Genomic DNA, 23,356 nt, shown 5'->3' with positions numbered 1-23,356 from the left:
GGCTCGCTCCCCTGCCCCCAGCCTCATCTGTCATCACTTCCCACTCCTTGCATGTTCCCGCCACTTGTGAGTGCCTCTGCCTCCCTGACCCCCACCCACCATCCTGCCTCAGGGCCTTTGCATGTGCTCTTCCCTTACCCCGAGCTCTCTCCTCACACCCTCCCCAAACCCAACATGGAGGACCCTATTTTTCCTTCAGGTCTCCGTTGGCTACTTCCTCCAGGATACAACCCCTGCTCCCCCCTAAGTAGGTGAGGGGGCCCCCTCAGCTCCATGTTCTCCAACCAAACACATACTGGAATTGCCCTTTGACTTGCTGAACACCCCCACCCACCCACAGCTTGTATTAAAATCCCCTGACAATAGGCACTGGTCTGGCAGTTTCCTGGGGTGGCCTAGTCCTCAGGCTGATGACTGTTAATTGGATGACAGCCTGCTGCTTGGCTTTCCTTCTCTCAGGTGGCCACAGCTTGAAGTTGTGGGGCATGGGGTCGGGGCAGGGAGACTGGGGAAGGGAGAGCATGGCTCCCCACCCTCGCCTTACTCCACGAACAAGGAATCAAAAAATAACCAGGGGCCTTGGGCAACTGGCCGTTGGTACGCGGGGCCTGACATCCAGCCAGGGAGCGGAGCAGAGCTCCCTTCCCTTTCTGTCTACTCCTCCTCTTCCTCCTCTTCCTCCCCCCTCCCAGAGCAGCAAATACCAGCTGACAGCTGGACAGTCAGCCCCTGCCAGCCCTTCCCCAGGATCAGGTGACCTCCCCTCCCCAGACCGCTGTAGCCCAGCTCTCTGGGTAGACCTGCCACCAGAGCTGTAGTGGACAGTGACTTCTCCACACTGGGACCTTGAGAAAGGCCCTTGCAGTCAGGAGGCACTGAGAGAGAAGACTGCTTTCTGCTAGACCCTCTTGTGCGCACGCTCCACGACCCCACCGACCCCACCGGACGAGGCCCTGGTGAGTGTTGCTTTGGGGGTGAGGATGGGATGGGCAGGGAGGGCCTTGCTGAGCCCCTGATGGTGCCTGAGAAAGGGAAGAGGGTCTCATGGCCACTGAGCCTGCTCAGACCGCGCGGTCTGAGGGACGGGCCTCCTCTCCACCCAGGGCTGACTAAGGATCTGCCCTGTGGAGGTGCCAGTGTGTCTGTGTGTCTGTACATCTGTGCGCACCTGTGTAGGGGACAAGCTGCAACAGTTCAGCAATACGGAAATTCTGTCATTTGCTTCTCTGCCGTCCTGGTCCCCCTTCCCGTACAGTAATTCCAACACTTCCCTTCCCATGGCTCCTGTAGGAAGGCACGGGGCTGGGGGTGCTGGGCTGAACTGGGACCACACAGGAAGCCGTGTGGCAGGTGCAGGGGTTAGAGCCCATGATTCACCACCCTGCTGGGTTTAACCCTTAACAGAAGCAGCTGTTCCGGGAGAAGTGAGTGCCACTGCCTGGGCCCAGGAATGTCCTGTCCCGGCATGTCCTGTACCAGCAGCCCCACCCTTTCACCGGGTGGAGCCACGGGGCGTGGGTGACATCAGAGCTATGGGCAGCAGGCTGGGGCCTGGGTGCGGGCGCCCCCATGGAACGGGGTGATGGTGGACCATGGGCATCAGAGGCATGTCACTACCAGGGCCCCCTGCCCTGGGCAGTGCCAGAGTCTTTGCATACCCCTCGAGCCCCCGCCGTGGATGCTTCTGGGCTCTCCAGTGAACCAGAGACCCGAGCCTGCGCTTGCCATGGTCCTCAGGGTCTCTGGGGCCCTTAAAAATCCATGCCAGGCCCCTTCCCCAGAGATTCGGACCCCCTGGGACAGGGCCTGGGCTTCTATAGCCTTTAAAAGCTACCAGTTTATTTTTAATCTTTTTACTATGACAAACTTTAAGCCTCTAGGAAAAAATAGAGGGAGTGATATAATGAACACCCTGCATCTGGATTTAACAGTTGTTTGCATTTTGCCATATTTGCTTCATCCACTACTCAGGCTAAAGTGTTTTGAAGTAATTTGTAGACATCCCAGCCTTCCTCCCCAGAGCAGGTTCTTACATAACCACAATGCCACTGTCCCACTAGAAAAAGTAATGACTCCCCAAGAATGTCTACATCCAGTCCATATTCAAACTCCCCCAACTGCCCTCTAAATGTTTTTCAAAGTTTTGTTCAGACCAATCGAGTTGCGTTGGGTCAGTACGTCTTCTAAGTCTCTCAATCTGGAAACGTCTCTGCCAACCACCCTCCTCCCCTGATTTTCCCAACATTGACTTGAATTGTCCCGTAGGAGGGGAAGAACATGGCTGGTCAGACAGCTCTCAGAACAGACAGAGAAACTAAGCCCCAGAGAGGAAAGGACGGGCAGTCTGGGGCAGAACCAGGTCTCCTGGTCCCCCCTCCCCACTGTGCTCCCTGAGAGCCAGTTCCTTATCAAGGATCCGAGAAACTCCTCTGCAAAGGGGCTGTGGTCCCTGGGACCCTCCCTGTCCTCTGCCCCAGGGCATCCTGGGGTAGCAGGCCAGGCTGAGCCCGCTCCACGGCCAGCAGCTTCCCCCAGCTTTCTCCCGCTCCGAGCAGGGCAAATGAGTAAACCCTTCCCAGGCAGAAATCCGGAAGGTCGCTGTCTGTAACCAGCAGCCCTGGAGCAGCAATCAGCTTTGCAGCATTGAGAATTGATGCATCAGGTTTTCAGGGCACTGGTGGGGTAGGAGGCAGGGAGGTGGACACAGGGGGTGAGGCGAGCGGCCCACACACCCAGTGCCACATTGGCAGCCCTTCCCTCATGCTAGTTGCTCTTCCTCCTCCACCAGCTGGGCTGGCCCAGAGGCAGCTGAAGGGGCCACGGGGTCCACGTGCCCCGGGAGGGACCTGTTGAGTGGAGATGCTAAAGACCACGTCCCACTCTGCTCAAATGTGCTTCCACTGCCCTCAACTCACCTCCTCCCCGGCAAGCCCTGTCCCTGGTTTCGGGGTCCCTCCCCATGAATTGAGCCAGGCACCACATTCCTCAAAATGTGCCTCATCCAGGGCAGGAAGCTCCCCCCAGCCAACCTTTAGAAAAAGCAGGGAGGGCGCAAGAAGGGAACATGGGGGGGATCAACCTTGGTGATCACTCTGAGCTCTTTAAAAACGGCTGTCGGGAAAGACAGGGACATTTCGCCATCTGGGCTCTCTGAGGACAGGCCTGGCAAACCCAGGGTGGTTCAGGAATGTGTCCCCATTGCTAGGCCAGGAAGTACTGGCAGGCTGTAGGGTTCTGGCCAGTGTGACTCCTCTGAGCAGTTCTGCTGCCCTCTGCTGGGGGCGGCCTCGCTGGCGTGCTCCCCAACAGGCTTGCTCTTCAGTTGGCCAATTCAGCTCTGTGGTCTGAAAGACCATAACCACATAGTCACACACACACACACTCACACACTCATCTACACATTCACACACTCACTTGCTCCACACACTTGTGTTTTGACCTTAAAAAGCTGTTTCTTCTTGCAGCGATAAAGTTGCCACGCTAACCATGGGTTAAATCTTCCATCTCTTCCAAAGGCAGGTGGCTGGTCATATTACTTAGAGAAAGGTGGGGAGGTGTGGGGCAGGGTGTCAGAGGTTGGGAAATGTACTGGGAAGGGTGTTTAGCAATATCCAAGATCCTGGCTGCAGCTTCATGGGGACAAGCTTTGGAGGTGCTGGTGTAGCAGTTACTGGCCATGTCCCAGGGACCTGAGGACCCACTGTGCTGCCTGAGGTCAGGGTGTGTTAGAGCCCAGGGAGGGAGAAGCCCTCCCACCCTCTGCCTCCCCCAGAGTGGCCCTTCCAACATCTCAGCTTCTTGAGTCATCTTTGCCCCATGCGTCTCCCGCCCTGACAGCGTGCTCAGAACATGGCTGGTGCTGCTAAGGACATTTGTCAGTGGCTGAAGGGCTTCTAAACTAATAATCGCTGTATTAAAATCACATTTGCTCCTCAAGCTGGAGGAACGTTGGGAGATTTTAAATGTTAAGAGAAAAGGAGAGGAAAAAAATCTTCTCTCAAAGGATAAAATCAGCCTCGAAATAAGTTGCAGCAACTGAGGAATATGAGGTATTGCTCTATGATTCTGGAGATCGAGGCTTGCTGGGAAATGGACTCTCTCCATAGCCACATATTTCAGCCACAGCTGGGGAGGTGATGTGTGAAGTCCCCCAGTGTTCAATATTGATCCCACCGGGCCAGGGGCCATGCAGATGGAGGGCACACAGGCCTATAACCCTTGAGTCATTTTTAGAATGGATTTTAACACGTAATTTTTTTTCTCCAGAAAATAATCGTGTGCTTTCCCAGCCTAGATGGCCTCAGATGATACACAACCCTCTACCATGTGAGAAACACCAAAATTCTGCCCATTACGACCTAAGTGGCTTTAAATGGTTTTTGGGTCCTCTCATCACTAATAGATTAAAAAATGCTCCCTTGGGCATTGCGAAGACATTGAATGGTACTTGTACCAAACCTCTGGCTCCGAGAGGCCTGCGAATGTGCGTTAGCGTTTCAGAGGCGAGAGGGCGGGCTATAAACCATGCTGCTTTTTGAATCTGCAGCCTGACACATTTTATATTGCAGTCTTCTTTTGCTACAAGCTGTTTCTTAATTATCTCCTCCTCAGAATGCCCCCCTCCCCCGGATTTCTTAGGATGTGGTCCTGAAGCCTTCTACACCCCAATGATCTCAGGCAACCGCCTCCCCGACACTGAGCCGGGACTCACAGGCACCTCCAGTCAGGTGGTCAGGCACCCTCTCTGTCCCCTCCTTGGCTGCAGCAGTGTGGAGGGCATGAAACGACCAGGCCCCTGTGGCATCCTTCCTCTTCCTCCCCGCACAGCCTCCCTCTTCCCTATTGCTCCCTGCACACATACCCCAAACAGGCCTTCCTTGAGCTGCCCCAGGCCCAGCCAACATCTCTCCCCACTCATTCCCCTTCCCACACCCTCCCACCACCGCCATCTCAGCCAACAGCCTCTCTCCTAACCTTTTCAACTAGGACCCATTTTTCAACATAATTTTTCCCTATGAGTTCTCCTGCAATACTCATTATACGTTTAAGTATCTGTTGATTGAGAAAATAGATGATGACAAAAACTGCTAGGAACGCAATAATGCCTTCAAATGAATTTGTATTTCAGTAATCACCAAAGCGTGACATACACTAGAGAAATGATCGCGCTCTGTGGGTGCTACGGTTTGAGTCTGCAGAGTTCACTACTGGTGCTGTGGCTTTGGGTGAGGTCTGCACCGGCCCATGGTGAGAGTCCTTCACCCACAGTGCTGAGCCCCCTCACGAGCGGCTGGTTGAGCCTGTCCGCCAGCAGATGCTGCCCCGGGGTGTGGTGCCCTGGCTGCCCAGCCGCTACAAGTTCCTGGAAAGCTCCCATTTCTGATGGAGGCCACTGAGGCACCCAGCCTGGAGAGGGCCTCAGACAGGACCCAGGCCTGAGAGCCAGACTTGGGTCTCAGGACCCCAAATGAAGACTGCACAGTGTGGCAGAATGGGCAGGAGCCTTAGAATAAACAGACTCACCGCACTGAATCCCACCTTCAGTGCTCACGAGCTCTGGACCCTGGGAAAGCTCTTCACTTTTCTCCACCTAAAAAGGATTCTCTTAAGAAACAGAGGTGGTGACTGCAAAGCCAGTGGTCCACAATAGATGCTCAATAGGAGTGGCTATTACTGTATAGATGTTTTTGTGCAATGAAATACTTGAGTTCTGATTCAAGTGAGGTTGCTTTCAACTTCAGGACCCCACACTGGGTATCTGGCTGTGAGCTAGTGAATTATGACGGACTAGGCTGTACTGCACAACAAACCGCCCCCAAATCTTGGTGGCCTGATATAAGAGATTTATTTGTCTGTCATGCTACATAGCCAACATGTACAGTCACTCAGGGAGTGACTGTGCTTCCAGGATGACCACAGCCAGGGAAGGAGAACGTGGGGAACTGCTTGCTCCTAAATCTCTCACCGGAAGTGACCTGTCGATTCCATGCACATTAGGTTGGCCAGAGCAAATCATGTGGCCACACTTAGCTTCAAAAGACAAGGGAGGTAGTCTTGTTCCTGCAGAGAACACCAGAATATTTGTGAGCAGCCGAGACAATGACCACAGTCGGCCCACTTGTTTCCAGATTCAAGGAGCTGACAGAATTTGATAAGATATAGTCCGTGACTAATTAGTCCAAGTTTGAACCCTGACAAGTTTGATTTGTGGTTTCGCCTGCCATCTTCCCCAAAACGGGAGTGGCGAGTTTGAAACAGAAACAAAAACTCTCCTGTAATTTTTAAAGAACTAAGGTTTAGCATGTGGGCCAGGGTTATATACACACAGGCTCTCAGGAAAGAAAATGTGCCGACTGGTAGTGACGAGCCATGACCCTCACCCTCCTCAGCGTGGCATCTGTCTTTGTGTCTGACATTCCTGGTATTGTCATCTGTCCCCACTCTGGAAGCCAATCCAGCCACAGGCTCTGCTGTCTGTGACCCTCCTTTCAGACCAGGTAGTGTCTTGTAACCCAGCAGCCGGCGGCTGTCACTCAGGCCGGCAGGGCTGCACCGACACAGACCATCCAGGGCCTCGTTTAACAACCAGCTCGATGGCCGGGCCCCATCAGAGAAACAGCCCTTGAGTCTCCTGGAGTGAGGCCCAGAGTTTCATCATTCAGGACAACCCAGTGACAGGGCAGGAAGACGGGGACCTGGGGCCATGTGTCCACTCTTCCTGGGGAGGGGGCCTTTAAGCTGAGCTCTTCTGGCTGGGGGGTATCTCACCTCTTCCCTCCCCACCCTCCCTCATCCTCACTCCCTCTTGTCCCTCCCCAAGGAACACTAGGAAGGAGCTGGTTCTGGGGTCTGGGCTCTGGGACTGTAGGAGGAGGCGTGGGCTGGAGACAGACACATTTGTCTCCCTTTGAAGCACTAACGGGAGCCCAGGGTATTCAGCAAGTGTGTCAGAGGAGGCATGAGGTCCTGTCTCAGGCGAGCGCCCCACCTGCCTTCCCAGCACCCAAGCTGAGTCAGTCCTGAGAATCACCCACACAGTGGCAAACCCTGTGAAGGAGGCGCTTGGGAAGAGGCCTCCACAAAGGAGTGCTGTGTGTGCCTTTTGTCATCTGAGCAGCATGACGAGGCTGTGGTGGGTGGGAAACCAAGACCCAGTGCATGCCAGGGGCCTCAGCAAGCTGTGCAACAGCTAGAACAGACCTGGGCTCCTGTCTCCTTGCCCAGTGCTCTTAGGAAACAGAAACGGGCCCAGAGGCATTGATCAAAGGTCAAGGCCCATGGCAATGACAGAAGTGCCTGCATGTGGTGTAAGGAATGTCTGGGCTGGATTATTTATTTGGAACGTCTGAGGGAGGGATAGGAAGAATGGAGGCCTTCCCTAGCTTGGTCCCACAGAGCGGCAGGCTGCACGCAAAGACAGCAACAGATGAAAACCTCAAGCTTCCTTGGGAATCCAAGGTCAGTGTCAGTGCCACAGGAAGGCCACAGAATGCCTCCCTGAGCAGCAGCCAAGCCCACTGCCCAGCTCAGGCAGGTGTTCTGGGTACTGAAGCCACTGCCCATCCGCCTTCCCTCCACCTCTTCCCACCAACCTGTGTCAGAACTAAAGCCACACAGCTCAGTGTGGGAGGAGTCTGAGATGCCACCCAATTTCCACCCTAAGATGACCCTTGAGAGGAAGGGCCTTAGTTTCCCCAGCTGTTGAGTCCAGCTTTTTGAAAAATACAGGGTGACTACCCAGCAGACAGCCCATTACTACCAACCCACCCCAAGGCTAAGGACAGAAGCGTTTGTGTCACTGCTGTGGGCTGTCTTGGTTGCCCAGGGTCACTGTGGCTCACTCTGAGCTCTCTGAGAAGGTTCAGCTAGGGCTCCTGAGAATGTCTGTGAACAACAGTGCCTCTTGGGTCTGGTTGACACCCCCAGCCAGGTCAGTAACAAGCCCCAGCTATAGGTGCGCCTTCCCTGACTTGCCCCCCCAGTGGTTTCTGCGGTGTGGAGCCCACCCACCACTAGGACATGAACTCACCATCAACCTGGGCCCTGTCCCAGCACAGCCTGACTTGTAGGTGACTTTGGTCAACTCCCAGCCTCCTTCAGGCCCAAATTCCTGACTCTCAAGGTAGATAAACGGCAGCCCTCAGCCTCCCCGCAGCGTAGCGGTAAGCGCTCTGGGGCTAATGTTCAAATCTATCTGTGCACAAATCCCTGCTCTCCCCACACTAGCTGGGTGCACACAGGCAACTTATTAACCTCTCTGTGCCTCCTTTTCCTCATGTGTAAAATGGGCTGACAACACTGCCTCACAGAGTAGTCATGAGGCTTAAAAGGGTTCATCCATGCAAAGCACCTAGAACGTTGCCTGGCACATGGCAAGCACTACATGATTGTTTCATTTATAATTTATGGTATTTCTGCCCTTGCTGTCACAGTGAGGTGACATCCGTGTCCTTAGCGCTCCTTATGGGGGGTGTGGGGGAAGAATGGCAGTGGACTGCCCAGTGCGGGAGCATGAGGGCCTGGCATGATACCGCCTGGCCGTTGGTAGAGCAGGCCTGGTTAGTGCTGGGCCCGGCCCTAGGGAGACAGGTGTGAGGGACGGGGCCCAGGCTCCTTCCAGGACTACCTAGCAATGAATTTTACACCCTGACTGGCCCTCTGATTACCAGAAGTTTCTCTGTCTCCCCGCCCCCGGCCTGCCCCCCGGGACAGGTCAGCTGGCAAAGGCCGACATACAAGCGACCCCAGTGAGAGGAGTGGTGGTGGGCCACTTTGGTTTTTCTCTTTTCTTCCTTGTGGCCTTTGCCAAATTTGCAAGTAGGATTGCATTTGCTAAGCAACTGTGACATCAACTCATCCCTGGGCTGATTTCTGGTTTCCCTCTGCATCTGGATGCCTCCCACCAACTTCTTTTCTCAGCTCCTGGTGCAGGAGGGCTCAGCTCAGTGCGGTCTTAGAGCAGAGCTGGAAACAGGCCTGGGCTGTGGTCTCAGGCACAGGCCCCTCACCATCAGGCCTCTGGCCTCCCCACTCCAAGGCCCCATCTCACAACCCCGCCCACCCCAGCCACGCTCTAGCCATGAAGACAGCTCCCAGAAGCCTCACCCTGCGTCCAGCAAAGCAAACGCACAAACCAGGTGCAACATCCCCTTCCCCTTCCCAAGTGGTGCTCTGTGGCCTGCAGAATAGTAACCAGGGTGGGAGAGTCCCCCTGGGTGGAACGAGTGCGCCTGGGCTGAGGTTGACCATGCCACCTGGTGCTGGAGGTCTGGGCGGTGGCCGGAGCCTCTCTGAGCCAGGTTCCTGAACAAACTGATGGGTATTGTTGTACAAGGAACCAGCCGGCCATGCCCATGGTCAGGACTGAAGGTCATTTAGAGGCTTCATCACACCCAGCACTGCTCAGCCGGGAGTCCAGCAGAAGAGAGTATTGATAACTCAGTGGTGAGGGGAACCCCTATGGGAATGTCCTCTCAGACCCGATGAATACACCCAGATGAGCCTCCCTTGCAGTGTCTCCTTGGCACTCTCCTGAGACAAAGTCAGGATGTCTTTAGGAGCCCAGGGTCCCAGCATTTGCCTGAGGTCCAGCAAGCCCACCCTTCGGGAGGAAAAGGGAGCAGCAGGCAGCGGAAGACGAGGCCCAGAGACAAGGAGCCCCGCTTTACTTCCGCCTCTGCACCTGGACCCTGCTGGGCCCAGGCAAAGCATTTCAGGCCTTGCTTTTTCCTCATTTGCAAATAGCGGTGAGAAAACCTGCCTTCCCTACAACCCAGAGCTGTTGGGAAAATAAGAACCACCAAGGCAATAATGCCAGAAATAATGGTAAATCACATTTATTGAGCACTTAGCTCTGGGCCCTGCGCGAACTTTTTCACAGGCTTTATCTCAATTCTGTTCCCAGCACCATGAGGCAGGTATTATTATTATTCCATTCCACAGATGGGGACACTGAGGCCAAGAGAGGTTTAGTAACTGCCCAAGGTCACACAGCAATTATGTTGTAGAGCCATGATGCAGACTCATGGGCACAGCTATGCTAACAAAAATGAAGCTTTCCTGTACCCCAAGCCCCGCTGGATGCCGAGTGCCCCAACAGGAGAGACTCTGCTCTCTTCTCGGGGCTGGGATCCATGTTCCCCCAGGCAGGCAACATGACATGAGAAGCTAAGGCACAGCCTCTGAACTCTGGAAGCCTACAGTTGTGTGTATTGTTTGATATTTACAAATGTTTGAATATTTAAATGTAAAAGGTACAAAACTGTATTTAGAGAAAAAGTCTCACTCTTAGCCCTGCTCCCGGCAGCCACCCACTGTTACTAGTTTCTCGTAACAGATTATTCCAGAAGTAATCAATGCCTGTTTACAGTCTTCTTTAACTACTGCTGGGTCGTGGCTGGGGACTGTGGGTTGTCCCGTGTGCTGTCCCCAGCACACTATCTCCCTCCCATCATTTCCACCTTCCTCCTCTGCTTTCCAGGGGCCCCGCCAAGAGCCTACGGCTGTGAAGACAACTATGCCATGACAACGGGAAAGGCCGAGGAGAAAGCCGAGGCCCCCTGACAGCCCTGCCTGTTGTGCTGCAGCTGCTGCTTCTACATCAGGCCATGGTTGTGCAGAATAGTGCAGATGCCGGGGACACCAATGTGGGGGTGCAACTGGAGCCCTTCCTGCACCAGGTTGGGGGGCACCTGTGTGTGATGAAGTATGACGAGGACACTGTGTGCAAGCCCCTCGTCTCCCAGGAGCAGAAGTTCTATGAATCCCTGCCGCTAGCCATGAAGCAGTTCACCCCACAGTACAAAGGTGAGTGTCCGGCAGCACAGGCGGCGCGGGCCGCCACCCTGGACCAGGCCCGTGTCCGTGCACCCACCGCTTCCTCGAGCACAGCGGTGTGTGTGACGGTTGCCATGGAGACGCGCCCCTCTCCTGCAGCCCGGCAGGCCTTCGCTGTCCTAGTTTCTCTGAACTCTTCAAGCTTCCAGGTCTGGAGTATAATAACATTTGGAGTTGTTACAAATTAGCTCAAGCCACCAGGCTTCGAGGAATTGAGAATGGAATAAATGGGGCATTGTGGCCTGTGCTTTGGGAGTGCCATGGCTGTGTGGCCGTAACCGGTAAACACAGGACAGGTGGAGGCCTTCTTTACCTGCCTCTAGAGAGCCAGGCGGGTGGCGGGAGCCTCAGGCCTAGGACAGGACATGGAGGAGCTGGGATATGGCAATTTTAGGAAACCAGAATTCCTGCCCTCATCCAGTGGCAAGGACAGAGGTCTGCGCTGCCTTCCAGGTGTAGCTGGGGAAATGGGCACAGAGCGGGGTGTTCTGATCTGTGCACAAGGGGGGTTCTGGAGAGAGAAGGCTGGTGGGGAGGGCTGCCAATAGCGGCCTCCAGACAGGGCCTCTGGGCTGTTTTGTCGATACCCAGCCTTTGGTAAATGCAGCTTACAGGGCTCGGGGCATGACTCTGCCAGGCGCCAGTCCCACGCTGGCACTAGGGCTCTGAGAAAAGACCTCCTTTAAAAGATTTTAGGTGTGATGACTGCAGGCTGCTGCTCTCCATGTCCAAGCATCTATAGTGCAGGTGATGGTAACATCCAAACAAGTCAGTCAAAAACTCGCATGCATTGCAATGATTGAGATAACTGGGAAGGATGGGCCTAGTATCTACATCCGTATTTCTCAAAGTGTGATCTGGGATCGACCAACTTTACCAGAATCGCTGACGTGTGTGTGTGTGTGTGTGTGTGTGTGTGTGTGTGCAGGTTCCCAGGCCCCATCCCAGACCTGGGAATCAGAATCCCTGGTGTCAGGGCCCAGGAATCTGTATTCTGCATGCTCCAAACTGAGACTCACAGGTAGGAGGCCAAGCCTGAGTCCTGGGCATTGCTTCAGTCCTGGACTGCCAGGCCTTCCTGAGAGTCTGGGACGACACTGAGAAATGGGGCCGACAGCTGGAGGACAGCCTGTGCAGGCCTCCCCTGGGGCCCCCGGGGGACTCCTGGGGCCCAGACTTGCGCTGCTCATCGCTTGTGGTCACTGCCCATCTTGTCAGAGCAGCCACTGGAATTAGCCTCTGTCCTTTTGCACTGAACTCAACCCAGCAAAGGGGTAGCAGGTCATTGCATGGGGTGGACTCCTGCCTGCGGCATTTCATGCTTGTTCCACACAGCTCTGGAGCTGAGGGACTCCAGGGCAGGCACAGGCAAAGCAGGGAAGTGAACGAGGCTGCTGGGTCTCCAGGACCCCACCCAGGGTCTCTCCCTGAGCCCTGTCTTCACATGCCCGTTCCTCTAGGGGGAGGACAGCGTACCACTGTTGGGCCCTGGTCTCCTGTCCAGTCCCCTAGTCCGCCCTGCTTCCCTCTTCAATGTGGGCCCATCCCCGTGCCAGCCGCCTTGGGGCTCTGCTAAGGTGATAGATTAATTTGATCCAAGGCATCAGAGCCACACACATCAACAGACACTGGAGCCCTTTAGTCCCTGCCCCCGGGCTTCACTCAGGAGATGGTGTTTCCCAACAACTTGTCAGGGAACCGCAGACCTCCCCACACACACACACAGGTGAGACCATGCAGCCTTGCTGAGGGTGAAGGTGAGGCAGAGCTCCTGGGCTGGGGGCACCCAAACATAGAGTTCCAAGGATGCAGAAAAACTGATTCACTCACTGGTCACAATCCGAGCAGACATCACCCGAGGAAACGCACATCTACAGAGACACTGTAAGGCCCAGATCCGGGACCCTCACTCTCAGGCGTCTGGAGCAGGTAACTGAGGTCAGGTGTTAGGTGCGAAAGGGACCCTCCCAGGGCTGTGCAGGCTTCTTGTTTCAGCCCATAATAAAGTAACATCAGTTAACCCTTAGTGTTCCCTCAGTGCCAAACACAGCTTCTGTGCACAAACTCACTTAAACCTCACAACCCTCTGAGGTGGGGACCATTATCCCCATTTCACAGGTAAGAAAACTGAGGCACAGAGAGGTTACCTGATTTGCCTCAGGCCACACAGCCAGTGAAAGGCAGAGCCAGGATGCAAAGCCCCAAGGTCTGGCTCCCAAGTGTGGTGTCTGGCTCCACCAGCTACTGTTACTAAAGAGATGGATGCCTCAGACGCCTGTGCTCAGGGAGGTGTCCAGCATCACGAGGGAGGGGATGCAACCTCAGGTCAGGGGGACTGTAGTGTCCACAGGGCTGCCACAGGGCTCTCCCATTTTCTCCCTGATGGGAACAGCCCCAGAAAGAAGGGCTGTTACTGAAGTGGCCACGGCATGCCTCAGAGCACACCCTCTCCCTGCCCACTGCCAGGCACTGTGATGGCACCAGGGGTGATGAGCAGGGATGTCATTCCTAAGGGCAGCCTCCCCGAGCCAGGAGCTCACCCTGCACCTTTTGCTGGGCTCCTCAGGTATGACAGCGTCTTGGGGCTGAGTCCCTCTACCCCCCAGTCTGCCTGTCAGCTTTGGGTGAGTGAGGACACGCTCCTAGACCCAGTTGGTTAACGGATGAGCCAGATTCATGTTACAGACGGTGGCAAATACTCTCATGAGCTTAAAAATAAATACATGACAGAAGCTGCTCAGCTAAACCAAAATTGCTGAGACGCTCTGGGCATGTCAATCACAGCAGTAAGCACTCCTGTCTGCCAGCCTGGCTTGGTGGCAGGTTGAGGTTCTGGGGGAGGGCTGTGAGCAGGCAGCCGGGGGCTGTCGCTGGGTCCCACTGTCCTGGTCAAGCAGGGGCAGCAGAGTGCTGGGAGCCCAAGGGCCTCCGAGACCTAGTCCCCATGGACAGACAGGGCAAGCTGGAGGCCAGGCCAGGGCCAGCATGGCTCCTGACAAAAAGAACTATCCAAGCCCCTGGCAGACACGCTGCTTCAGTCAAGAGCAGGCAACGCAAGCCCGTTTGCAAGGCCCTGTCTGTGCTGGGTCCCAGCTTCCGAGGGAAGAGCTGGGCTGAGCCATAGAGGGGCATGTGGGAGAGGGAGGGAAGACAGATAGATGGAGACACAGAGCCCGGAAGAGGCACGCAGGAAGACAGCGCGAAGAGGCAGGGACACGGAGCACGGCTGTGTCGCTCTGACAATATGAGAAATAGAAATGACTTTTGGATTTTATTGGTTTTGGGTTATTTGCACCTCTGCTCGCTTCCATTTATTTAGACACTCAGAACAGATGAGATCAGAGAAGAGCTAGAGCCCGGAAAGTGAGAGAAGGTCACATTTCTTATCCTTCCAGGGAGGCTCCCTGAGCCCTTGCTTTCTGATAGGGCCGTCACCACAGCCTCATAATTGGGCTGCTGCCGGGTGGTAACTTGAACTTTACGAGATCTGGAAGGGCCCTGCCCTTGGCAGCATCCCATCCTGGGCTCCCCAGGCAGCCAGGAGGCTCCGAGCACCCCAGGGACGATCACGGAGGCCAGCGAGCTCTCTCCCTTCTTGCACGTGGAAGGTGGGCTCTGGGGCCTGACAGCGGTTTCCAGGTCAGTGCCCCTCCTTAGAACAAGCAGAGCAACCCAAGGAAACAGGGCTGGAAATATAAACCCCCCCATCCGTGGGTTTCCTGGCCCTCCCAGCCCTGCCACCTCCCACAGGACTATGGGATCACAGCTTGTTTGCTCCACAGAACAAAATGACCAGAACAAACATAACTGGGGACACAGCAGGAGTGTCCTCATTCACACACGGGTAATAAACATAGTGTGACAACAGTCTCCCAATAAAGTCCTCAGCTCCATGTGACAGACTGGTCCTTCTTCCTCATCTCCGTCTGGTGTGGCCTTCTCAGACCTCTACCTCTTACTGTGTGACCTTGGGCAAGTTATTCAATCTCCCTGAGCCCCATGGACCACAGTCAGGCAGTAACAGATGATAAGCACGGAATGCTGCCTCATACCAGTAGTAGTACCGTGTTTCCCCGAAAATAAGACCGGGTTTTAGATGAATTTTTTGCTCCATTAGGGCTTCTTTTCGGGGTAGGTCTTATTTTCGGGGAAACACGGTAGGTGTGAAAGACAAAGCAGTGATGACCATTAGCGCAGTATTTATTTCCCCGTCCTGCGTTCAGCCCCCGCTGTCTCTCACAGGCAGCCCAGCTCAGCGGGCTCCATACATGCCGGTCTTCAGATAAACCGTAAACGTCAGGTTCAGGAACCGTATTATCATTAGTATCATTATTACTTTACAGAACATGGGGCCTGGGATGAGCTGAGGAAAAGCAGAGTGTTTTTAGGAGCTGGAGAAAACTGAATGTCATTCTCAGGCTGCAAAATTAGGGCACCGGGAATCTGAAATGACAGGACTGGCCCAGGGAGACCGCTGAGCTAGGCACGGATGGCTCTGAAGAGCGACCTGCTGGATTATAGAGCAGCCCCGAAAATAAGTGTGTGCACTGAGCAGCCCCGGGGGGCCGGGCAGGATACTAGCAGGATATCAGCTGCCTTGAGTGCTTGTTCAGCAGAAACTTCCACTTAGGCTGGCCAGGAGAGGATATAAATATCTTAGAGGACATGATCACAAGCAACCCACCCTCTCAGTCAGGGTCCCAGCAGAAAATGAGAGGCACACGCGAAGGGGTTCAAATGAAGATAACTTTTTTTCCCCTTTCTTCCGCCTCCACCACACACACACTCCGGTTCCAGCAGTTGTTTCTCAGTCTAGTTGTGTAGGACACGGCTCCCTGGCCCACGCTGGTATTGTGAGCCTTGCGCTCCCCCCCCACTGAGGCAGTCGGCATGGTGAGGCGCCCGGGACCAGCAGCCCTGGAAAGCTGTAACCACCTCTCTGCCTGAAGGGCGCACCCAGCGGAGGGGATGGTATAACTGCCCCAGAGAGAGGGCGGCTATAGCCACGGCAAGGCCACACTGCACAGGAGGGAACCAGCGGGAGAAACACCCCGACCTTTCTCCCCTTCTCATCTGCCAATGTCCCCCATTGGCCAAACTCACTGGGAGCCACAGGGAAGGAAGCCACTGGTGCACTCCATAGAGCTGGCCTCTTAGGCACCAAGCAGGGGGGACACTGGTGGAGAGCAGACTGGTGCGGGAGGGAGCAGACAGAGAAAACAGCGTAGGGCCGGAAGAACAGGAAACCGAGGACTCTGAGACCTGGTTCTCACAAATCCATTTGGGTGGCAGTCTCCTGTGCCACTGCGAGAGTGTCATTCCCTCTTCACCAGAACTCTGGGGCGGCTGGGCACCGGCTGAAGGCTGAGCCCCAGAGAGGAAGGCCTGAACTCTGCCATCTGAGTGAGAAATCCAAAGGGGGTGGCCACAGAGCCATGAATGTCGTGCCAGGGCTAAGGACCAGCTCAGCCGGCGTCCTGGAGGAGAAGCCCAGTTAGCACATCTGGTCATTGGGTTTCCCCTCACTCTTCATATTCACAAGTTGGAGCAGGATGTTGTGCCTTGATTATAAACACCAATGGTTCGAAGGTACTCGAGTTGGGGAAATCTCACAGGTCTTTTTATATCAACAAACCATATTCCGCCAATAATCTTCATATGCCAGGCATCTGACCAAAGGAAACAGCAAGCATTAGTGTTAAAGCCAGAGATGGGGGAGGATGGATGAGAGCGTGATGGAGCGTCCTGAGCCACAGCACACTGTCTGGTCAGATACAGACAAATGGAGGGGACAGAAAGGATAGTGGAGGCAAAGGACAAGGGGAAGGAATGGACGGGCCCCAACGGCCTTCACTGCCACTCTAAGGTGGGGGCCCCTCTTTGCGGAAGACCAGCTCTGATACCCCCAGGTTGGACCCAGCTGGGCAGCTGTGCGCTGACTGGGAAGGTGTGACTGCACAAAGGAACTGGAATGCGAGGACAAAATGTACAGGGCTGGCTTTGTTTACAGCGTGAAGGGTCAGAAATGCGATAAAGCAGAGGCTGTGCCAAGATTGGCCCAAGGCTATTTTCTGCAGGCTCCACGGCTCCGGGCTCATTCTGGAACAGGTCGTGTTCAGGCTAAACCAGCCCAGGCCCCATAACTCTTCCTTGAGAGAGGAGTTGGGAAAGGGGGAAGGTTGACCATTGCCATTAAACTGCACTTCGTAAGGATGTCACCCATTGCAACGTGTCCAGTCAGGTAAATTCCACCTGGTTTCTTGCCCCGCCCCTCCCTCGTGTGTTCTGCAGGTACCATCACGGTGCACCTCCGGAAAGATAGTCTTGGCCATCTCAGCCTGGTTGCCAACCCACGGAAGGAGAACCAGGAGCCCTTTAAAGTCTCCACAGCGTCAGCGGCGGTGGCGATATGGCAGACGCTCCAGCAGACCACCACCAGCAGTGGCAGCACCCGGCCCCTCTCCCAGTGGCAGCACGCTCAGCTGGCACACGCACTCGAAGAGAGGTGAGGGCCACCTGGCAGGATGACAGACACTGGGAGCTCGTCCCTAGCAGGGACTAGTACTGCTCCCACCTGTGCTAAGGCAATGGCTCCCCGTGAAGGCTGGAGTGGAGAAAATGAGAAATTCAGACGAAGGCTCTGTCTAGAATAACCAACGTGTCCAAAGCAAGGAATGCATCTTCTTCACGCCACTTCTAGGGAGAGGACTCTGATGCATTTATCTCAGACGTCGATGTACATGCCAAGCCCTCTACAGCAGAGCAGGCATTTGGCACACATTTGTTTAATTAAATACCTATTTCACTGAGGCCATGAAGTGTCTCTGGGGTGAAGCATGTAGAACAGAAACCCCAGAATAGTTGACATGAGGAAAAGTGGCTAATGTCTCTCAGAAATCGCTTTCTGAGCACTTGAGAAGGACTAGGAGAGAGGCAGACACTCTGAGGGCCCTGGAGAGGTCCCCGAAACCTCTGACAATGTCAGCTGGCCTTGTTCAGATGAAAAGGATCCCTGGGGATTTTTAAAACATTTATGGGAAAGAAAAGGGAGCTAATACAATGAAAGAACCTCCCTTCCCCAAGGAGCACAACAGATCTAATTAAGCCTCTTGGCTCAGTGTCAGGAAGCAGGAGCATTATCTCCATTTCACAGATGGGGAAGCCAAGATGCAGAGGGCAGGAGAGAGGGGGACCAGGGACCCGTGCTTCCCACCCCCTATGGCATTCTGAGGTCTCAAGGGTAACAGCCTACCCCCCTAGCCTTCTGATTCCCCGTGGAGTTGCTGCCCCCATACTGTGTTGCTTCAGTAGTGATGAGATAAGAATCCAGCTCACTTACAAGTGAATTTAAACCACCTTAGCCCTCTGAGGGGGTGACAGGCTCAAATGAGTTAATCTGAGTTTAGGTTCCCCCACCCCCAGGGCTGCAGTGTGGCCTGATATGGTGCCCAGGCCTGAATGGGGCAGGAAGGGCACTCTGAGGCCAGGCCAGTGCCCTGGAGAGTCTCCAGGGACAGTCCGTGTCAGAGTCCAGTCCAGGAAAGCAGTCACAGGGCCGGGCACCGTTCCCCAGCCCTGTGGCCCCAGCTGCCCTGACTGTCCTGTGCTTCCCTCACCTGCAGCTCGGCCACAGCTCTCCTGAGGTCCGAGTTCCACCTCAGCACGCCCGTGTCCTCCCTGGTGGAAGATGCTAATGGGAACCAGGCCGAGAGCAGGAGCTTTAACCCGTGGGGCCTGCACTGCCATCTGGCCCACCTGACCCGCCTGTGCACCGAGTACCCGGAGAACAAGCGGCACCGTATCCTTGCCTGCCCTCCCCACCACACGGGCCCAAGGGTAGGAGGGTGGCCCTATGGGGGGAGAGGATGGGGGAGTGACAGAGACAAAGAGACATATAGGGGCAGGGGTGGGAGGAGGAGGGTCACGTGAGGGCTATGTGGGAAGAGAGAGACAGATGTGAGGGAGAGTTGGAGGCACGAGCCCTCAAACCTGGGACCTAGGAGAAACAAGTTCTCTCCAAAAGGAAAATGAGAGATTTCAGGGGAGTCAGACTGGGAATTAACTGAACACAGTGTCCCTGGTGGGTCACTGGCTGTTTCTCTGCTACCGGGGCAGCAAGGATGGGCTGGGCGGTGGGTCTCTGTGGGCAGATACAAATGATGACTGTCACTCTGGGTGGGGGCAGTCACCCAGCACCTCAACCTACCTTCCAGCCCTCCAAATTCCCCCCACAGGGGTCTTCCCACAGAGCTGAGGGGAGGAAGGGGCGTGGCTCCTCCCTTAGGGAAGTACCCACAGGTAGACACCCCCTCAGGCTGCCATATTCTCAGGGAGCAAATTTAGGCTTGAAACACCCCTTTGTCACCACGGGGCTCCTTCCTGCAAAGGAGTGGCTAGTTTCATAGTACGTACTAAGACACATCTGTAACCTTAATCCCTAAGAAGTTTTTGCAGGATAACTCCTCCACTGAAATTAATATTCCTACAACTCACCTCTGAAGTTAACGTCAATCCACGTGTCCCAAAAGGTACTGGCCCATTCAGTGACGTGGAGGTTTCAGCCTTAGGATTTTCTGCCATAACATGTAAATTGGGCAAGGCCTACCAGGGGTTTCAGATCTGTGTGTAAATGTCAACCTCAGAGCAAACTTGAAAAGAAGTTTGCATCCTCACAAACTCCCCCTAAATAAATGGACTTGTGAAAGCAGCCTGCAAAGCTACTACCTGGAATTCTCAATAGCGACGATGGGCTTGTCTGTAATGAAAGAAACAGGAGGGACCAGGCAGCGTTCAGCGTAGGGAGCCTCCAGCCAGCTTGAGAGGTGTGCTGCCTGCCTCCTGGGGGACAGCGGCCTTCACGTTATCGAATCCACCTTAACTTAGCGTGTGCAGGGTTCTTGTTGCTGGAAAACGTCGTGTCACGATACAAGCATCCCTGCATCCTGGACCTGAAGATGGGGACCAGGCAGCACGGGGATGACGCGCCCGAGGAGAAGAAGGCCCGGCACACGATGAAATGCGCGCAAAGCACCTCAGCCCGCCTGGGCGTGCGTGTCTGCGGCATGCAGGTGGGTGGCGGGGCCACTGCACGGCCGGGCTCCCTGGCAAGTCCACTGTGGGCGCAGGATGTCCCCCATGCAGACACCACTGCCCCCTGCAGAGCTCCTCACTGTGGCGGAGGCCTCCGCCAGGTACTGACCTTCCCCCAAGGAAACGCACAGCCCGCTCTGTGACACACTGACGTTTTCAAAGAGCACCTTTCAGGGTAGTGGTGTCAGAATCCCACCATTTCTCAACTTGGCCTCAGGGTCTGCGGCAGTTGAAACTTTCCGGCGGCCACGTGGGTCCTGCCGTGTTGAGAGCAGTGCGTTGATGACGGTGTGTAAGCGGGGGCTGGGGAAGGAACTAAACCAAAGACCTCTGTGCCTTCTGCGGATTCCTCATTCTCCGAATGATAAAGGGGAACTCCTCCTCAGATGCTGTGAGGCAGTCTGTCTCTGAATTCTTATTAGCCGTCCTCTCCTCTCACTTCACCTTTTCTGCTTCTTGCTACCTGCTCTGGTTAACAAAGCAGGAAGGTCGTAACCTGCTAAGCCCAGGCAAACGAATGGTTAATTTTTCTTGCCTCGGCTCCATGCTTCGATTTTTTGCTGCTCTGACGTGGCTTATGGCAGAGGCTGTAGGAGAACAGGAGGAAATAAACTTTCACCATTCGTTCACTCTTTATAGTCTATCTACTCAAAGCAAAACCAGACACTGATTTGACGGTAAACGTTATAGCTTTCCTTAATTGAAACTGCCACCCCTTGAAGCTGGAAGTTGAGTCTATAAATTTGTTGCACAGATGTCCCTTGAAAGGCTTGGAATGCAGTCCTCAAGAGAATGAAGTGTGATGATTTGTGGTGTAAATGGAATCTCTCTCTGGACCTGAAACCTTCTGAAATTGATCTGATTTATTTAGAAAGTGATGCCTGTCGTGTATTTATGATGGCTAATTTAGCAGCCGATCCCCAACCCTCCAAAGGCAACACCAACTCTATGCTATCTTTCTGATTTTTTTCAACACTGGTGTTCACAAACACATCACATACTCTGAAGGCAGGAAAGCCCGAGAAACTGCCTTGGCCAGGTACGGGCAGCCCTGTCCAGGTGTTCCAGGCAGAGGCGTGCCAAGTCATTCTCTGGCCATGCCAGCTGCGAGCCTCACTTCAGCCTCTGTTGCTGCCTATGCCATCTGAATTGAAAAGGGGTGGCTTCCACTGTCCCCCCCCCCCTCAGTATCTCGCTTCCATCTGCTCCCTTCTGGTGGCCAAGACATGATAGGGGAGGGGACGGGAGCTGGTGCCAAGTATAGGAGTCACCAGCCCCTGGAGCTGCTGTGAACCTCCCTCCTCCAGCCAGGCTCCCCTCAGCTGCACTGGCTGCCCAAACACTCCAGCCACACCTGATCTAGCCTGTCTTTTTATCTTCAAACAATTCATCCCACTCTACTCCAAGAGCCATTATTTTTTCCCTAGAATCTGCAGAGAAAGGATTTTATAAACTTTGTTGGAGAAAATTTAATCTAGTTGGCTCTCCAAGGCCATTGGCTGTGATTTCAGATTCTTACTAAGGCTTTCTGGCTTGGGTTTGCTAAGATTTGAATTGAAGAGGGCCAGAAGCCAGGGTTTAAATCATGATTTGGAGGTTGACGTTGGAAATTCACAAGAAAGGAGATCCAACCCTTTTCCTCGTGCGTAGAGGGTCACCTCTGTAGGGTGAAGGATCTTTCGACCTTGGGTTCCTATTAGAGGCTTGCACAGAAAGCATTTTAAAATGTAAACACTGAAAGGTGCATGATGAAAGATCATCGTTCTGTTTGCTTCAGCCATTCTCGTCCTGCCTCTCCTGGAAATCTGCTTATATGTTATGTTCGCTTGTGACACTGCAACCGCAGCAGATGCAATTTTTTTTTTGTTTTTAATTTTTCACACTTTCTCTTTCTTCTTCTTAACATAAGGTTTTTCAAACTGATAAGAAGCACTTTCTCTGCAAAGACAAATACTATGGAAGGAAACTCTCGGCCGAGGGGTTCAGACAAGCCCTCTATCAGTTCCTGCACAACGGAACCCGCCTTCGGACAGAGCTGCTAGAGCCCATCCAGCGCCAGCTCCGGGCCCTCCTCTCAGTCATTAGGAGCCAGAGTTCGTACCGGTTCTACTCCAGCTCTCTCCTCATCATCTACGATGGGCAGGAGCTGCTGGAAGGAAGCCTAGGCAGCCCGCACCCTCGGGAGGCTCCGCAGACAGCCCATGGCAGCTCTCTAGGAGATCTCGCCAAAGTGGACATCCGGATGATCGACTTTGCTCACACGACATACAAGGGCTCCTGGAATGAGCACACCACTTACGACGGACCAGATCCGGGCTATATTTTTGGCCTGGAAAACCTCATCCAGATCATGCAGGATATTCAGGAGGGAGAATGAGACGTGTTGGGCCCATCCAGAGTCTTCTGGAATCTAGATCTTAAAAGGGACCTACTGGAAGCAAGGGTAATCTAGACACCCCTTAGATGTCTTTGTAATAATCCCATCTTCGTATGAAAGCCACCACTGTACATGGCAAGCTACGTTAACAGCTGCTAAAGAAACCAGCGCTGGAGATAATTCACATACCTGGCGTCTTGTGCTAAGGCCGGTCCTCACAGCCTGGACAGTCTGTATGAAATGCACCACCGCGGGGTTCACTGGGGGCATGCAACATGAGCTATAGACCAGCAGTGCAGTGAGAATCTGGAGCGTTTGCATCTAAAAATGCTTTCTTGTTGTCATGCTGCAGTCCTTGCAAGTTGTGAGGCAAAGGAACCTTACTTGAAGGAGTCTTGAAGAGTGAGTTCACAGTTCATGGGTTTCGCTTGCAGGGGCTGCCTGCTCCAAGGGCAGACGAAGCTAATGCACACCTCTTACCTTCCTAGGAGGCACTGTATCAGAGGGGCAGGATGCAGTGGGACAGATCTGCCCATCTCACCAGCTTGTACCCAGGTTCTGAATGGACAAGGACAAGCCCAGACACAGCACTGACAAACCAACACCCCAGGTTCTCCATTTTGCCTGTGGAGAGAAGGGTTTCATTACAGACTTCCGAGTACCTAGCGGAAGCAATGATTCTGCCAGAATCTGACCACGAAATGGCTCTGATTCTGACCATGAAACACAGCTTCCAGTGGTGGTGAACTGTGCATGAGGCGCCACTGATGTTAAACTACACTCTCAGCTTTCTATTTATTTATTGGGGGGGGGGGGCGGGGTTCAGAAGTAAAGAGCCTGGAGGACCAAGGAAACCAGGCGCAATGTTTACAAGACCGGTGGACAAGGGTAAATACGGAACAAAGAGCAAAGAGTTCTAATTAATTCCTTCTTCTGTAGTGTGGAAACTTATTACAATGCCCTTGAGTCAAGCACTAAGATTCGTTACCCAATTAGGGAAATTTGTTAATAAAATTGCTGAGGTCACCAGTGATTATTTGGTGCACCTTATTA

At 54.1% G+C, this 23,356-nt stretch overlaps 1 protein-coding gene across 2 annotated transcripts; it reads left to right on the top strand.

The window, feature by feature from the left end:
• Positions 1 to 772: 772 nt before the first annotated feature.
• Positions 773 to 23,356, top strand: IP6K3 (inositol hexakisphosphate kinase 3). 2 transcript variants are annotated; one of them, XM_019738852.2, is made up of 6 exons: positions 773 to 956; positions 10,481 to 10,806; positions 17,128 to 17,341; positions 18,459 to 18,634; positions 19,729 to 19,904; positions 21,836 to 23,356. In XM_019738852.2, the coding sequence occupies exons 2-6, from the start codon at positions 10,608 to 10,610 to the stop codon at positions 22,301 to 22,303; spliced, it is 1,233 nt and encodes a 410-aa protein (XP_019594411.2). In that variant the 5' UTR covers positions 773 to 956; positions 10,481 to 10,607; the 3' UTR covers positions 22,304 to 23,356. The 2 variants fall into 2 exon arrangements, with proteins under 2 accessions (XP_019594411.2, XP_074188907.1); XM_074332806.1 differs by lacking the exons at positions 773 to 956; positions 10,481 to 10,806 and adding an exon at positions 16,806 to 16,944.

Source organism: Rhinolophus sinicus, linkage group LG05, assembly GCF_036562045.2.
Source record: "Rhinolophus sinicus isolate RSC01 linkage group LG05, ASM3656204v1, whole genome shotgun sequence".
Taxonomy (NCBI): domain Eukaryota; kingdom Metazoa; phylum Chordata; class Mammalia; order Chiroptera; family Rhinolophidae; genus Rhinolophus; species Rhinolophus sinicus.
The sequence above is the reverse complement of the archived record's forward strand: the minus strand, read 5'-3'. Positions and strand labels throughout refer to the sequence as shown.

Coding starts and splice junctions, on each gene's coding strand:
- IP6K3 (XM_019738852.2), top strand. CDS start 10,608: ATGGTTGTGCAGAATAGTGCAGATGCCGGGGACACCAATGTGGGGGTG. Junction 18,635..19,728: donor CCCGGAGAACAAGCGGCACC/GTATCCTTGCCT, acceptor TAGCGTGTGCAG/GGTTCTTGTTGCTGGAAAAC. Junction 19,905..21,835: donor TGCGTGTCTGCGGCATGCAG/GTGGGTGGCGGG, acceptor TCTTAACATAAG/GTTTTTCAAACTGATAAGAA.